This window comes from Bubalus kerabau, chromosome 5, assembly GCF_029407905.1.
Source record: "Bubalus kerabau isolate K-KA32 ecotype Philippines breed swamp buffalo chromosome 5, PCC_UOA_SB_1v2, whole genome shotgun sequence".
Taxonomy (NCBI): Eukaryota; Metazoa; Chordata; class Mammalia; order Artiodactyla; family Bovidae; genus Bubalus; species Bubalus kerabau.
The window spans coordinates 25,376,871-25,392,507 of record NC_073628.1 but is presented as its reverse complement, the minus strand read 5'-3'; the positions used below and the strand labels follow the sequence as shown (position 1 = coordinate 25,392,507).

The 15,637-nt window shown below is 37.2% G+C and overlaps 1 protein-coding gene and 1 pseudogene across 1 annotated transcript; both read left to right on the top strand.

Annotated features, from left to right (window-relative positions):
• Positions 1-283: 283 nt before the first annotated feature.
• LOC129653784 (olfactory receptor 150-like) lies at positions 284-1,246 on the top strand. The gene has a single exon (XM_055583472.1). The coding sequence runs from the start codon at positions 311-313 to the stop codon at positions 1,244-1,246; it is 936 nt and encodes a 311-aa protein (XP_055439447.1). The 5' UTR covers positions 284-310.
• Positions 1,247-11,312: 10,066 nt separating this feature from the next.
• Positions 11,313-15,067, top strand: LOC129654192 (putative olfactory receptor 8G2; annotated as a pseudogene).
• The last annotated feature ends 570 nt before the right edge of the window (positions 15,068-15,637 follow it).

The following is a 15,637-nucleotide window of genomic DNA, read 5'->3' as shown; positions in this document are numbered from 1 at the left end:
GTTCTTATAATAAAGTTAACAGAAAATTTCTTTGGCTGTATAGGGACTGGGCAATACTGAGACCCACTGGGAGAGTGCTTTGATTTGATACCATAGAACAAACAAAGGAACATTCCATCTTATATTTGTTAATATTTACATGTCCTATGTTACTGAGATGCACTTTGACCACTAATGTAGATTAGGAATAGACAGAGAACTGGAGCTATCTGCTTGAGAAGTCTTGGTTTTTATATTACACATTATTGTGTTATAAGACAATAAATATCCACTTCAATTGTTCATTTCTTCCATAAATTCCCAGAGGAAAATGGCAGCAGGAAATCACTCCTCAGTGACTGAGTTCATCCTTGCTGGGTTAACAGAGCATCCAGGACTCCAGCTGCCCCTTTTCCTCCTCTTCCTAGGAATCTATGTGGTCACGGTGGTGGGAAACCTGGTCATGATCATACTGATTGGGCTCAGTTCTCACCTGCACACCCCCATGTACTATTTCCTCTGCAGCTTGTCCTTCATTGACCTCTGTCAGTCCACTGTCATTACCCCCAAAATGCTGGTGAGCTTTGTGACAGAGAAGAATACTATCTCCTACCCAGCATGTATGATTCAACTCTTCTTCTTCCTTGTTTTTGTTATATCAGAAAGTCATATGTTGGCTGTAATGGCATATGATCGCTATGTTGCCATCTGTAACCCCTTGCTTTACAATGTCACCATGTCTTATCAGCTCTGTTCTTGCATGGTAGTTGGGGTTTATATCATGGGCTTGACTGGTGCCACAGCTCACACAGGCTGCATGCTAAGAGTGTTTTTCTGTGAGGCTGATGTGATCAACCATTACTTCTGTGATCTTTTTCCTCTACTGGAGCTCTCCTGTTCCAGTACTTATATCAATGAGGTGGTAGTTTTGTGTTTCAGTGCATTTAATATCCTCATCCCAATCCTGACCATCCTCAGCTCCTACATCTTCATCATCTTCAACATCCTCCAAATTCACTCCAAGGAGAGCAGATCCAAATCCTTCAGCACATGCAGCTCCCACATTGCAGCTGTTGCTATCTTCTATGGATCTGCAGCGTTCATGTACCTGCAGCCTTCATCAGTCAGCAGCATGGATCATGGGAAAGTGTCCTCTGTGTTTTACACCATTATTGTGCCCATGCTGAATCCCCTGATCTACAGCCTGAGGAATAAAGATGTCAAAATTGCCTTCAATAAAATCCTTGAAAAAAGAAATTTCCTGTGAAAATGAATGTTTTGCCTTGGCAAAAATTTATAATTTCCTGAGAAAGTTTGGTAAGAAAACAGTCCAGACACAGGAATGTGTGTCCACAAGTAATTAGATGGTTTCTACTATTAATTCTTGATTTTTGGGGATGAAAGTGGCAGGGAGAGGACTGGAGTCATAGTGTTATCATATGGAGAGCAGCACTGTTTGAGGCTGTGCCAGTGTCCACATGTCCATAAAACTCTGTATTACATCTAAACATTAATACAGTATTCAAAGGCCTTCGTGTGGATTATTACAAGCATGCAATATGGAACTTTTTTTAGCCAAGACTTATTCATTTAAAAAAATTTTTTTTTAATTTTAAATTTTTATTTTTTTGGCCGCCTTGCGTGACTTGCAGTATCTTAGTTCCCCCAACCAAGAAGTAAACTTGGGTCCACAACTTTGAAAATGCTGAGTCCTAACTGCCAGGGAAATTCAAAATTTATTTATCTTAATTCAAGGAATAAATCCATCTAATCAGTATCCTTTGATTTTCTCAATATGTTGTGTCCCTATTGCTGTTTACTAGTAAGACAAATGTCTCTGGAAGTGTGATCTCTATAATAAACAATGTTTAACCATTTGGAATCTATAAAATTCAATCTTTAATTCTTAATTTGTGCACAGAAATGTATTAGGAGGTACAAGGGCATATGATGGGTGATAAGACATAATTCCTATGTCATAGGACGCACATATGCTCAACACTATAGTGGACGAGATTGACAGTAATAAACAGCACTGAAGAATTATGTTTATTTTGACATATCTTTATGCAGCATTCCTTACTCCACAGTTCTGAGATCATTCTTCTACTTCCATTTTCCTGACAGTCCTGTACTCATTTTCTCTTCTCTCTAAAAAACATATCTTTTTGTACCATTCACATTATAGAATCTTAAGATTTAGAAGTTACATTCTTTTATTATTACAACCTTATGGACCATTTATTCACATATAAGTTTACAATTGAAAAAATATTTTCTGATTAAGTACCCGGCTATCATGGAAAAGAAACTGAATTATTTTGAGGAAAGCAATAAATTCCCTCTTTACCCTTTGACTCAGTATGAGCTGTTATACCTGGTAAAAATCCCTGGTGTCTTAGATGGTAAAGAGTCTGCCTGCCAATGAGAGATGCAGGTTCAATCCCTGGGTCTGGAAGATCCCCTGGAGGAGGAAATGGCAACCCACTCCAGTATTCTTGCCTGGAAAAGTCCATGGACAGAGGAGCAAAGTGGGGTACAGTCCATCGGGTGACAAAGAGTCAGACATGACTGAATGACTAACACTTTTTTTCTTTTCAAACTGTATTTTAAACATCATTTGTCTCATCTAAAAATGTTAAAGCAGTGTTTTCTTTGAAATTACCTTGCCTTCAAACATTCAATAGTAACACTCCTGTGAGATATCACCCTTTATCTTATCTTATAAAACCTAAATTCATAATGTGTGAGGCAAGGTTATGACTCTCTTTGAGAATTAGAGGAAAATTTCTTTTTGACTTACTATGTACTAATCATTCTGAAAGTTCATACTCCACTTTTTAATCCATAAAAACTCTGTGTATACATGTATATCTATCCATATGTGTACATATGTGTATATATATGTCTATGTTTATGTGTAATTGATATGAATATTATAATTCTAAACCAATCTGAATTTTTACTGCTAGGATATGCTTTATAAGGCTTATGTGTGTAATAATTATTTTATTACTCTATGGATTAAACAAACAATATTGAATAAATTTTTTCATATGGATGGCTGAAAGATAGGAATGAATATTTCTGAGAATTTTTGTTTGTTTCTGAGCATTCATTTGTGTATTTCTGCTGCTTAATGCTCAGTCATGTCTGACTCTCTGTGACCCCATGGACTGTAGCCTATCTGGCTCGTCTGTCCACGGGATTCTGCAGTCAAGAATACTGGAGTGGATTGCCATTTCCTCTCCAGGGGATCTTTCTGACTCAGGAATCGAAACTGCATCTCATATATCTCCTGCCTTGGCAGACAGATTCTCTAGCATTACCACTACCTGGGAAGCTCCATTTGTGTATTAAAACTATCAAAAAGATTAAAGAAAGATAAAACATGTCTGTATTTACTCTAGTGATATGAGAACTGATAGTAGATATGGATTAAAATATTGGAATAGATAGCAGACAGATTCCAAAGTGTAGATGAAACTTTACTACAAAAATGAGAGGTAAAGGACTTTGAAAAAGAACTACTACAAATGAGACAAAAATTAACAAATATATAGGAATTTTTAGATACCAGTACAGAGGGCACACTGTTTTAATAATGGAAAATAACATGATACAATAAATATATTCTAACACTAGGCACTATGATAACCTTGGATAAAGCTCTCGTACAGAGTGTGTCTTTCATTAATTTTCATACAAGCACATATTAATTTCTAAAAATTACACAGTTCCTTATGTACAATTAGCATTTCAAAATGTCACAGAAGTGAATTTCAGAAAATTACTTTATATCTTCTGCTTTAGTCACGGTTAGGTGTTACTGTGCATTACACACACAGAAGTACATACATACCATGGTACATAATCCTGAAAGTGACACAGGACAGGTTCAGTGGCTCACTGGGGACATAAGCTGCTTTTCAATTGCTGCTCTGCTACAACATCTGGCTTCCATACATTGTTTGGTCTCAGAGAGTAGTTCCAGATTCATCCTTCATTTCTACCTCTCAGCCATCAGAACTAAAGATAGGGAAGGAGAGAGAATGTCCCCTAACTTGAAGACAACCACCTGGAAGTGACAGACCTCACCTCCTCTTATTTCCCTTCGGTGTGACCCAGCCATATGGTCCAAGGTGGCTGTAAGAGGGGCTAAGAAATACCATATCTATGTAGCCACCTGCCCAACTAAGAATTGGGGCATTTATTATTGAGGAAGAGAGGGTAAATTAGGAATAACTAAATCTCTTCCACTCTTTTGAGTATTTGTATTTAGTCCTAGACAGCTGCATGTTCTCTCTAGAGTTAACATTTGAATTTGGCTTTGGATCTAAAAGAATAATAATATGAACTGTGATTAAAATTATATGTATAATATGCAAAATATATTAATATTTCATAACTATTAGGATCTGCCAGAAGGCTGTTTGTCCTGCTGGGTGGGATAGTTTCTGTAATATCTCAACAATGTGGTTTATTCCTATCACTTCATTCTTGCTGCTTTCCTGTCTTGATATAGCTTCTTGACTCCATACTCCTTTTCTAGTTTTACACACATTTCAGTTATAAACACCTTTCAAGAACAAATGCAAGTTTTTAATTCTCCATGCGTTTCTGACCACTCCACACTATTATCAAGCACGTTTTTGGCTCCTCACACATACTGTAATAATGATGTCTTTTATGATACTGCTTATCATTAGAGAATGTTTGTGTGTATTCTATCAAAGTTATCAGAATGTTGAGAACAGTTGTTTTGTGTTACATTGTACCATATTTATTGTTCTAAGTTCTGATAATTATTGATGAGCAACATTTTCCTATGTGTTTATGGAATATTCTACTCTAGGTTTTACCCTTTTTCATAGCAATTTGGAAAAATACCTTGAAAATCAGATTAAAATCTTATACCCAACAATAAATTAAAACCTTTTAAAATTTGATTGGTCAATATTCAGAAACAGTTCAGTCACTCAGTTGTGTTCACACTTTGTGGCCCCAGGACTGCAGCACACCAAGCCTCCCTGTCCATCACCAACTTCCAGAGTTTACTCAAACTCATGTCCATCCAACCATCTCATCCTCTGTCATCCCCTTCTCCTCCCACCTTCAATCTATCCCAGCATCAGGGTCTTATCAAATGAGTCAGTTCTTCACATCAGTTGGCCAAAGTATTGGAGTTTCAGCTTCAACATCAGTCCTTCCAATGGAGACCCAGGACTGATCTCCTTTAGGATGGACTGGTTGGATCTCCTTGCAGTCCAAGGGACTCTCAAGAGTCTTCTCCAACACCACAGTTCAAAAGCATCAATTCTTCAGCACTCAGCTTTCTTTATAGTCCAACTCTCACATCCATACATGACCACAGGAAAAACCATAGCCTTCACTATACAGACCTCTGTTGGCAAAGTAATGTCTCTGCTTTTGAATATGCTGTCTAACAGGCTCATAACTTTCCTTCCAAGGAGTAAGCGTCTTTTAACTTCATGGCTGCAGTCAGCTCTGCAGTGATTTTGGAGCCCCCCAGAATAAAGTCTGTCACTGTTTCCACTGTTTCCCCATCTCTATTTGCCAGGAAATGATGGGACCAGATGCCATGATCTTAGTTTTCTGAATGTTGAGCTTTAAGCCAACTTTTTCACTCTACTCTTTCACTTTCATCGAGAGGCTCTTTAGTTCTTTTTTGCTTTCTGCCATAAGAGTAATGTCATCTGCATATCTGAGGTGATTGGTATTTCTCCCAGCAATCTTGATTCCAGCTTGTTCTTCTTCTAGCCCAGCATTTCTCATGATTTAGTTTGCATGTAAGTTATATAAACAGGGTGACAAATATAGCTTTGACATACTCCTTTCCCTATTAGGGGAGAAGGCAATGGCACCCCACTCTGGCACTCTTGCCTGGAAAATCCCATGGATGGAGGAGCCTGGTGGGTTGCAGTCCATGGGGTCGCTAAGAGTCAGACACGACTGAGCGACTTCACTTTCACTTTTCACTTTCATGCATTGGAGAAGGAAATGGCAACCCACTCCAGTGTTCTTGCCTGGAGAATCCCAGGGACGGTGGAGCCTGGTGGGCTGCCGTCTATGGGGTTGCACGGAGTCAGACACAACTGAAGTGACTTAGCAGCAGCAGTTTCCCTATAGGAACCAGTCTGTTTTTCCATGTCCAGTTCTAACTGTTGCTTCTTGACCTGCATATAGATTTCTCAAGAGGCAGTTCAGGTGGTCTGGTATTCCCACCTCTTTAAGATTTTTCATAGTTTGTTGTGATCTACACAGTCAAAGGGTTTGGCATAGTTAATAAAGCAGAAATAGATGTTTTTCTGGAACTCTCTTGCTTTTTCGATGATCCAATGGATGTTGGCAATTTGATCTCTGGTTCCTCTGATTTTTCTAAAACCAGCTGGAACATCTGGAAATTCACAGTTTATGTGCTGTTGAAGCCTGGCTTGGAGAATTTTAAGCATTACTTTGCAAGTGTGTGAGAAGAGTGCATTTATGCGGTAGTTTGAACATTCTTTGGCATTGCCTTTCTTTGGGATTGGAATGAAAAGTGACATTTTCCAGTCCTGTGGCCACTGCTGAGTTTTCCAAATTTGCTGGCATATTGAGTGCAGCACTTTCACAGTATCATCTTTCAGGATTTGAAATAGCTCAACTGGAATTCCATCACCTCCACTAGCTTTGTTTGTAGTGATGCTTCCTAACGCCCACTTGACTTCCCATTCCAGGATGTCTGGCTCTAGGTGAGTGATAGCATCATGATTATCTGGGTCATGAAGATTTTTTTTGTACAGTTCTTCTGTGTATTTTTGCCACCTCTTCTTAAAATCTTATGCTTCTGTTAGATCCATACCATTTCTGTCCTTTATTGAGCCCATCTTTGCATGAAACATTCCCTTGGTCTCTAATTTTCTTGAAGAGATCTCTAGTCTTTCCTATTCTATTGTTTTCCTCTATTTCTTTGCATTGATCACTGAAGAAGGCTTTCTTATCTCTCCTTGCTATTCTTTGGAGCTCTGCATTCAAATGGGCATATATTTTCTTTTTTCCTTTACTTTTCACTTCTCTTCTTTTCACAACTATTTGTAAGTCCTCCTCAGACAGCCATTTTGCTTTTTTGCATTTCTTTTTCTTGGGGATGTTCTTGCTCCCTGTCTCTGGTACAATGTCATGAACCTCTGTCCATAGTTCATCAAGCACTCTGTTTATCAGATGTAGTCCTTTAAATCTATTTCTCACTTTCACTGTATAATTGTAAGGGATTTGATTTAAGTCATATCTGAATGGTCTAGTGTTTTTCCCTACTTTCTTCAATTTAATCTGAATTTGGCAATAAGGAATTAATGATCTGAGGCATAGTCAGCCCCCAGTCTTGTTTTTGCTGACTGTATAGAGCTTCTCCATCTTTGGCTGCAAAGAATATAATCAATCTGATTTCGGTGTTGACCATCTGGTGATGTCCACGTGTAGAGTTTTCTCTTGTTTTGTTAGAACACCCTCTTCCAGCTGTCCTTGGCTGAATAAAATTATGACCAACACTTATTATTTACTCACTTTGATGGAGGTAGTGTGAGAATTTTGTTCACTTATATGGAGTCTGTATTAATGTATCACCTACTTACCTCTTGAGAAACTTATATGCAGGTCAGGAAGCAACGGTTAGAACTGGACATGGAAAAACAGACTGGTTCCAAATAGGAAAAGGAGTACGTCAAGGCTGTATATTGTCACCATGCTTATTTAACTTACATGCAGAGTACATCATGAGAAACACTGGGCTGGAAGAAGCACAAGCTGGAATCAAGATTGCCGGGAGAAATATCAATAACCTCAGATATGCAGATGACACTACCCTTATGGCAGAAAGTGAAGAGGAACTAAAAAGCCTCTTGATGAAAATGAAAGAGGAGACTGAAAAAGTTGGCTTAAAGCTCAACATTCAGAAAACGAAGATCATGGCATCTGGTCCCATCACTTCATGGGAAATAGACGGGGAAACAGTGGAAACAGTGACAGGCTTTATTTTTTTGGGCTCCAAAATCACTGCAGATGGTGACTGCAGCCATGAACTTAAAAGATGCTTACTCCTTGGAAGGAAAGTTATAACCAACCTAGATAGCATATTGAAAAGCAGAGACATTGCCAACAAAAGTCTGTCTAGTCAAGGCTATGCTTTTTCCAGTAGTCATGTATGGATGTGAAAGTTGGACTGTGAAGAAAGCTGAGCACGGAAGAATTGATGCTTTTGAACTGTGGTGTTGGAGAAGACTCTTGAGAGTCCTTTGGACTGAAAGAAGATGCAACCAGTCCATTCTAAAGGAGATCAGCCCTGGGATTTTTTTGGAAGGAATGATGCTAAAGCTGAAACTGCAATACTTTGGTCACCTTATGTGAAGAGTTGACTCATTGGAAAAGACTCTGATGCTGAGAGGGATTGTGGGCAGAAGGAGAAGGGGACGACAGAAGATTAAATGGCTGGATGGCATCACCGACTCGATGGACATGAGTTTGGGTGAACTCCGGGGGTTGGTGATGGACAGGGAGGCCTGGCGTGCTGCAATTCATGGGGTCGCAGAGTCGGACACGACTGCGCGACTGAACTGAACTGAACTGAAGCATCTTTCAAATGATTTTATTAAAAACTCTTGTTTATTGATACTTGCTGTATGTAATGCACCATATGAAACATTGTATTGAGTAAACACTCTAGTGCAGAAGTAAAATCAGTACATAACCCATAATAATTGATACAGATTTATGTACTAAGTATAACATAAGAAATATATTCATGGGCACATATAAAATCTTATTAACTGGGGCTTCCACTGTTAAAGTCCTTAACTCAAGGGTCTTTAAAGTCAATTACATTTTATAAGATAAAGGGAGTAGAGTGAGAAGAGCTAAAGGACTTTGTTGATTCAAAAATGTGAGCCTATTATGCTGTTTTATGAAATAATTAAATCATGTGAAACCTATTGGGACATTATAAAGAAAACTTTTTTTGTCAGATGTTATGAATCTTGGAATGACAAAGAATTTGGCTTAACTTTATTTGGAGACCATGGAAAATATTCATAATTAAAAAATTTAATATTTAGCAAAATATTTCAAATCTCTGTATTACCATATGTGTTAATGTAGAAAGGAGCAACAAGAAGATATGCTAAGGAAAAGAAAACTTAAAACTCTTGCCATGATTAAAGAATAAAAATGTTGGCCAAATAAAGCATATTATAGAGAGAAGCTGAATAGATTAACAGTAAAATAACATTGACATTTTCTTACTAAAAGCTAGGGACTGGGCTAAACTCTTCATAAGAATCATTTTACTTAATTCTCACATGAAACAGATTTTTTTCTTTTTCAGTGTTGGAGAGCAGACCTGATCATCTGAAGATCATGTGGCAAGTACGGGATTCAGGGAGGTTTCAATGCACTAATGCTAACAGTATCAGGGCTTACATGTGTGTGTTCAGTCGCTAAGTCATGTCCAACTCTTTGTGACCTCATAGACTATAGCCCACCGGACTCTTCTGTCCATGGGATTCTCCAGGCAAGAATACTGGAGTGTTTTGCCATTTCCTACTTCAGGGGATCTTCCCAACACAGGGATCAAACCCGAGTCTCCTGTGTCTCCTGCATTGCAAGCAGATTCTTATAAAAATTCTAAAATCATGAAACAGTGAAACTGAGATGTTAAAGATTATTTAATACAAGCATCAAGTGTTTATTGTTATTAAAAATGCCTGCTAAGTAACTAGTTATTCAGTATGAAATCAACATTTTTACTGTAAGATCTGGGTATTTTGATGGAGTGTTTGTTTTGCTGTGAAACCAAATATTTCTCCAACAGTTTCAAGCAGTAATTTTTCTTCACTCTTCTGATGTTACATAAAATAAACCCAATAACTCTTAAATAAAGCAATATTTTGAACTATAAGATAACTATCAGGTGTCACATAAGTATTTTTCTGGAAAAGCATCCTCAGTTATTTCAGCATTCTAATATGGAAAATATTTGATCATTTTTCTGAAATTTTCCAATTTTTTTCTGTCACATAAAGCATTTCATCTTGAACTGAACACATGAATCCAACCATTGCTTGAGTTTTAAGTAAGATTATGAATTTTCATTTTATAGAATCTGCTCATTATCTGTACAATTGTAAACTAAGAGTGAGTTGATTTTTAAACAAAGAACACCTCCCACAGTTAACAAATGCTGAATTTAAATTAAAATTTCTAATTGTATTTTTGTGTACTCTACTAATCCACATGTCTATCATCTTTGAATTTCATAGTGAACATCTGCAAAATACATGATTGTATTGATAAAAAAAGACCAGAATAAATGAGACCGAATATTTGTCTTCAAAAATGCATCTTGTATTTTGGGAGAATATAAATAGTTTCTCACCCTTTCCATTAACCATGAAGTTCAAATTGCATGGAATAAATTTTATACATTGATTCCCCTGGTCACAGTGGTGGAATACATGACCTATATTGAGGTCATTATATTCTGAACCATAAGATTGACAAAATTAGAATAAAGGAGGAAGGTTCCTGAGTCTGGAAATGCCACTGAGGTATAAGTATGAAGTCTGCCATGAAGTTAAGTTTCTGCCTTCTGGAATCAAAGTCCTGGGAGAAGGAAGTTGGAACATTAAAGCCATAGATCTCAGGTGAAATGATATAGTTTCCCGTTCCTTTAGATATTCTGGGTTATGATTCTAATAAGGAAAATAGTTGAGAATAATACAATTACTTTTCATAGATTTATGAATCATCTGTTAATTTATTAGAGAAAGCACACACTACTCATATATTCCAAGTGAAATAAACCAATACAATATTGTAAAGTTAAAAAATAAAACAAAATTAAAAAAAATCCTAAAAGATGAAAAAAAAATACAATGCCATTTTACATGAATATTATTAAGACATACATAAAGAACATGGGAAGAAAGAAAAAGTCCTCAGAGGTCTCAATAGTACTGTTCACTCTGATTTTAAAAATCTACGGGTTGGTGTTTTCTCTTAAAATGTTATGAAGTATCTTAATTATAAATTTCATGAAGTTTGTATATTTTTCCTCTGATTAAACTAGGATCATTGTTTGTCTCAGAGGAGCGGGAGAGACTCAGGAGAGCCCTGCATCATGAGTCTCTTTTTATGAGGGATCAAACAATGACCCTCCGAGAATTGCTCTCCCCAGTACCCACTCACAGGAGCACACGTGCCCACAGACACTCACACACATGCACACATGTGCATAAAATCTACTCATTTTCTCTTTCAACATAGGACTGATTGAGAAGATAATGGGCCCTGGAAATCACTCCTCAGTGACTGAGTTCATACTTGCTGGGCTCACAGAACATCCACAACTCCAGCTGCCCCTTTTCCTCCTCTTCCTAGGAATCTACATGGTCACGGTGGTGGGGAACCTGGGCATGATCACACTGACTCTGCTCAGTTCTCACCTGCACACCCCCATGTACTTTCTTCACCAACTTGTCCTTTATTGATCTCTGTCAGTCCACTGTCATTACCCCCAAAACGCTGGTGAACTTTATGACAGAGAAGAATATTATCTCTTATCCTGAATGCATGACTCAACTTTATTTCTTCATTATTTTTGCTATTGCAGAGTGTCACATGTTGGCTGTGATGGCCTATGACCGCTATGTTGCCATCTGCAACCCCTTGCTTTACAATGTCACCATGTCTTATTACATCTGCTTCTGCCTCACAGTGGGAGTTTATATTTTGGGCACCACTGGATCCACAATTCATGCAGGATTTATGTTGGGACTCCTTTTCTGCAAGAACAATGTGGTTAACCATTATTTCTATGATCTCTTCCCACTCTTGGAGCTATCCTGTTCCAGCATCTATGTTAATGAATTATTGGTTATATTCTTAAGTGCATTTAGCATTTTGATTCCTGCCTTAGTTATTTTGCTTCCTACATCTTCATCATCTCCAACATCCTCCAAATCCACTCCAAGGAGGGCAGGTCCAAAGCCTTCAGCATCTGCAGCTCTCACATCTCAGCTGTTGCTATTTTCTATGGATCTATTGCATTCCTGTACCTGAAGCCATCATCAGTCAGCTCTACATGCCAAGAGAAAGTGTCCTCTGTGTTTTATATCATTATTTTGCCTATGCTAAACCCCCTTATCTACCCCCTACAAAATAGGGATGTCAAATTTGCACTGAAAAAAATTCTAGACTGTGCAAAACATATGTGAACAGAGCCAATATCATGATGGCATATTAGTCATTTGGACTGCCAAGAAATCCCAATTCATAATTATCTAGAATATATTTAATAGAAAAAACTCTATCCTTAATTGATCCCTTTATAATAGGTGTTAGTAACTTGTTTTCCAACAAATATATATTATTAGGACTCTAAGAGGTGAATTCTTTGGTGATTAGGTCAGAACTAATAAGTAATAGAGAAGATAATTTGAAATTAATAAAAATTCCAAGATGTTGCAGCTAATGTTCCTAGTTCTCAATCCATTAGGAGACCCATTCAAATTTTCATGTCTGTCTGTTGTTGCTCAGTTACTCAGTCGTGTCCAAGGACTCTTTGTGATCCCAAGGACTGCAGCATGCCAGGCTTCTCTGTCGTTCACCATCTCTGGGAGTTTGCTCAAACTCATGTCCATTGAGTTGGCAGTGCCATCCAACTATTGACCATCTTGTCCTCTGTCATCCCCTTCTCCTTACTTCAATCTCTCCCAGCATCATGGTCTTTTCCGATGAGTTGACTCTTTGCCTCAGGTGGCCAAAGTATGTTTCTCTGAGTTTTCTCCAGTTTTATTTTCATATTATATTTCATTATGTTAAGTATTAGACCTCCTTAGTACGAAGTTTCAAATTTCATGAGGTCTATAACTGTGATTTTGTAATACTTTTATTCCAGTTTAAATAGCATTGAGTGGTAAAATTCTTTCTAAACTCAACATCCAAAAAACTAAGATCTTGGCTATGGTGCCATCACTTCATGGCAAATAGATGGAGAACAAGTGGAAACAGTGATAAATTTTATTTTCTTGGGCTCCAATATCCACGTGGATGTTGACTGTGGCCACAAAATTAATAGATACTTGTGCCTTGAAAGAAAAGCTATGATTAATCTAGACAGCATATTAAGAAGCATATATAACACATATATCTCTATATTTTCCCTCACCATTTCCCTTTTAGTAGTAGAGGAAAATAAAGTCATCAGTTTCCTGGTGAGTCTTTTAAAAAACTTTTCATGGGGTGTCAATATCCCGCTGATGAAGACTGCACATTGTAAAGTAAAAAAAAAATTTTTTTTTGAATATTGCTCTTAATATGTGTCAAGTCTTATGAATAGTCTAAATAAAATTAGCAGAGATCAATGAGAATAAAAAGTTTCAAATCTGACACATAAAGGTTTCCCTTCTGATTTTCTACTTACTCCTCGTGGGCAATTACTTTAGAAAATTTCTTTAGTGTATGTCTTTAAAATTTCCTAAAGTTTTGAACTTTAAATTAGCTTGACAGAGAAGTCCCTGGAGCTCAAACAAAATCTATCACATCCTTGTTTACAATACATAATCTGATAAAAGCAAGGTACCATATCTATTAAACACTGGTGAGTCAATGGGGAAAAGAGAAATTCTGATTATTTCTGAAGAGTTGATACTTGTGAGACAAAATTCTAGTGGGAGATCATTATCATTATTTGTTCCCCATCAGACTCTTAACATGAGTACCAGAGAGTATAAAATCATCATTTATATCAACCAACTTTTACAGAAGGCTGCTGACATGTTCAGAGGTCAGGACCAATGATTCACAATAGAGACTATTAGATCCTGACCCTCAACAACAAGGAGTCATGCAAGGTGAGGACTCAGAACTATCCAGCAGAATCATGAGAATAATTTTTTCCTTCAGAAAAATAGGGAAGAAAAATACAAGGTACTGACATCTTGGAAAGCATCTGTGCTGTGTCTGAATCCCAACTCTTAACTATTAAAATTTAGAGTCCTTTAATTTGGCTCCCTCCCACAGCATTTAGAGATGCTCATAGTTATTTATCTATCTCTACCTGTCATTACTCTAATATTCACACTCCCTCATGAACAGAGATTTCCTGATTCATCTACTTGTTCCTTCTACTAAAATGATGGCAAAGACTTCCTTGTTTACTCACTTCAACTCAGGCAGTGTAAGCATTTCATTGACCTGTGTTTAGTCTCTAACCTATCTCTAAATTTCTTTCAATATTTTTATTAAAAGCACGTGTTTACTGGTATTTGTTGTAAGTCAGGAACTGTGCCAAATACTGTATTGAGTTTACAGTCTAATAGAAAAGAAATATCAATTAAAAAATAAACTCATAATAAGTATATATACTATTAAGTGTGTACTTAACCACTTCAGTATTCTTGCCTTGAGAACCCCATGAACAGTATGAAAAGGCAAAAAGATAGAACACTGAATGATGAACTCCCCAGGTAAGTAGGTGCCCAATATGCTACTGGAGATCAGTGGAAAAATAACTCCAGAAAGAATGAAGGGATGGAGCCAAAGCAAAAACAATACCCAGCTGTGGATATGACTGGTAATGAAAGTAAAGTCTGAGCATGGCCCTGCCCGTCAGAACAAGAACATTACTTCTGTGATCTCTTTCCACTCTTGGAGCTATCTTGTCCCAGAATCTATGAATAAATAATGAATTACTGGTTCTAGTCTTGAGTGCATTTAGCATCCTGACTCCTGCCTTAACCATCCTTACATCCTACATCTTCATCCTCTCCAGCATCGTCCAAATCCAGCCCACTGAGGGCAGGTCCAAAGCTTCAGCACCTGCAGCTCTCACATCTCAGCTGTTGCTGTTTTCTTTGGATCTGCAGCATTCATGTACCTGCAGCCATCATTCGTGAGCTCCATGGATCAAGGAAAAGTGTCCTCTGTGTTTTATACCTGCCTTATTCCCCTGCCAAGTCCTCTGATTTACAGTCTGCAGAAAAAGGATGTCAAATTTGTCCTGAAGAAAGTTCTGGAAAGAGGAAAATGTATATGAATAGAATCAATAGCATGATGTCATAGAAGTCCTTTGGTTTGCTTAGATAAGCAGTGTGTTAGATTTACTTTTCAAATTTTTGGAAATTTATTGATACGTCTCTATATAATTCACCTCCAAAATTCTCCTCCTGGCTACTTCTTTGAACATACATTACAATGATTATATAAGGAGATATACAATAATAAAATTTAAAAAGTTATTGAATATTAATGGAGCTTAGTTTTATTTTTAATGATAGTATATCTAGGAAGAACAACAATGCTTATGATGATTATGGTGAAAATCACCATATTATTGTATGGTGCATACATATGCAATAGTAATGTATATTATCAAGATTTATGAAATATAAAGCACTATGCCCAGTATTTTAAATTTATAGCTGGGTATTTACTACATACCTTCAGGACAAATTCTAGTATTGTTTTCCCTTGGAGAGAAGAAATGGAAGGTTATTTCATTTGTTCATAGGCCACAGTCCCCAACATAATAAATGATAGAGCAGACATAATAAGTGGTACTTTTGCACAAGAAGATTGTGAGTAAGTCCAATGCCTCCCTGAGAAT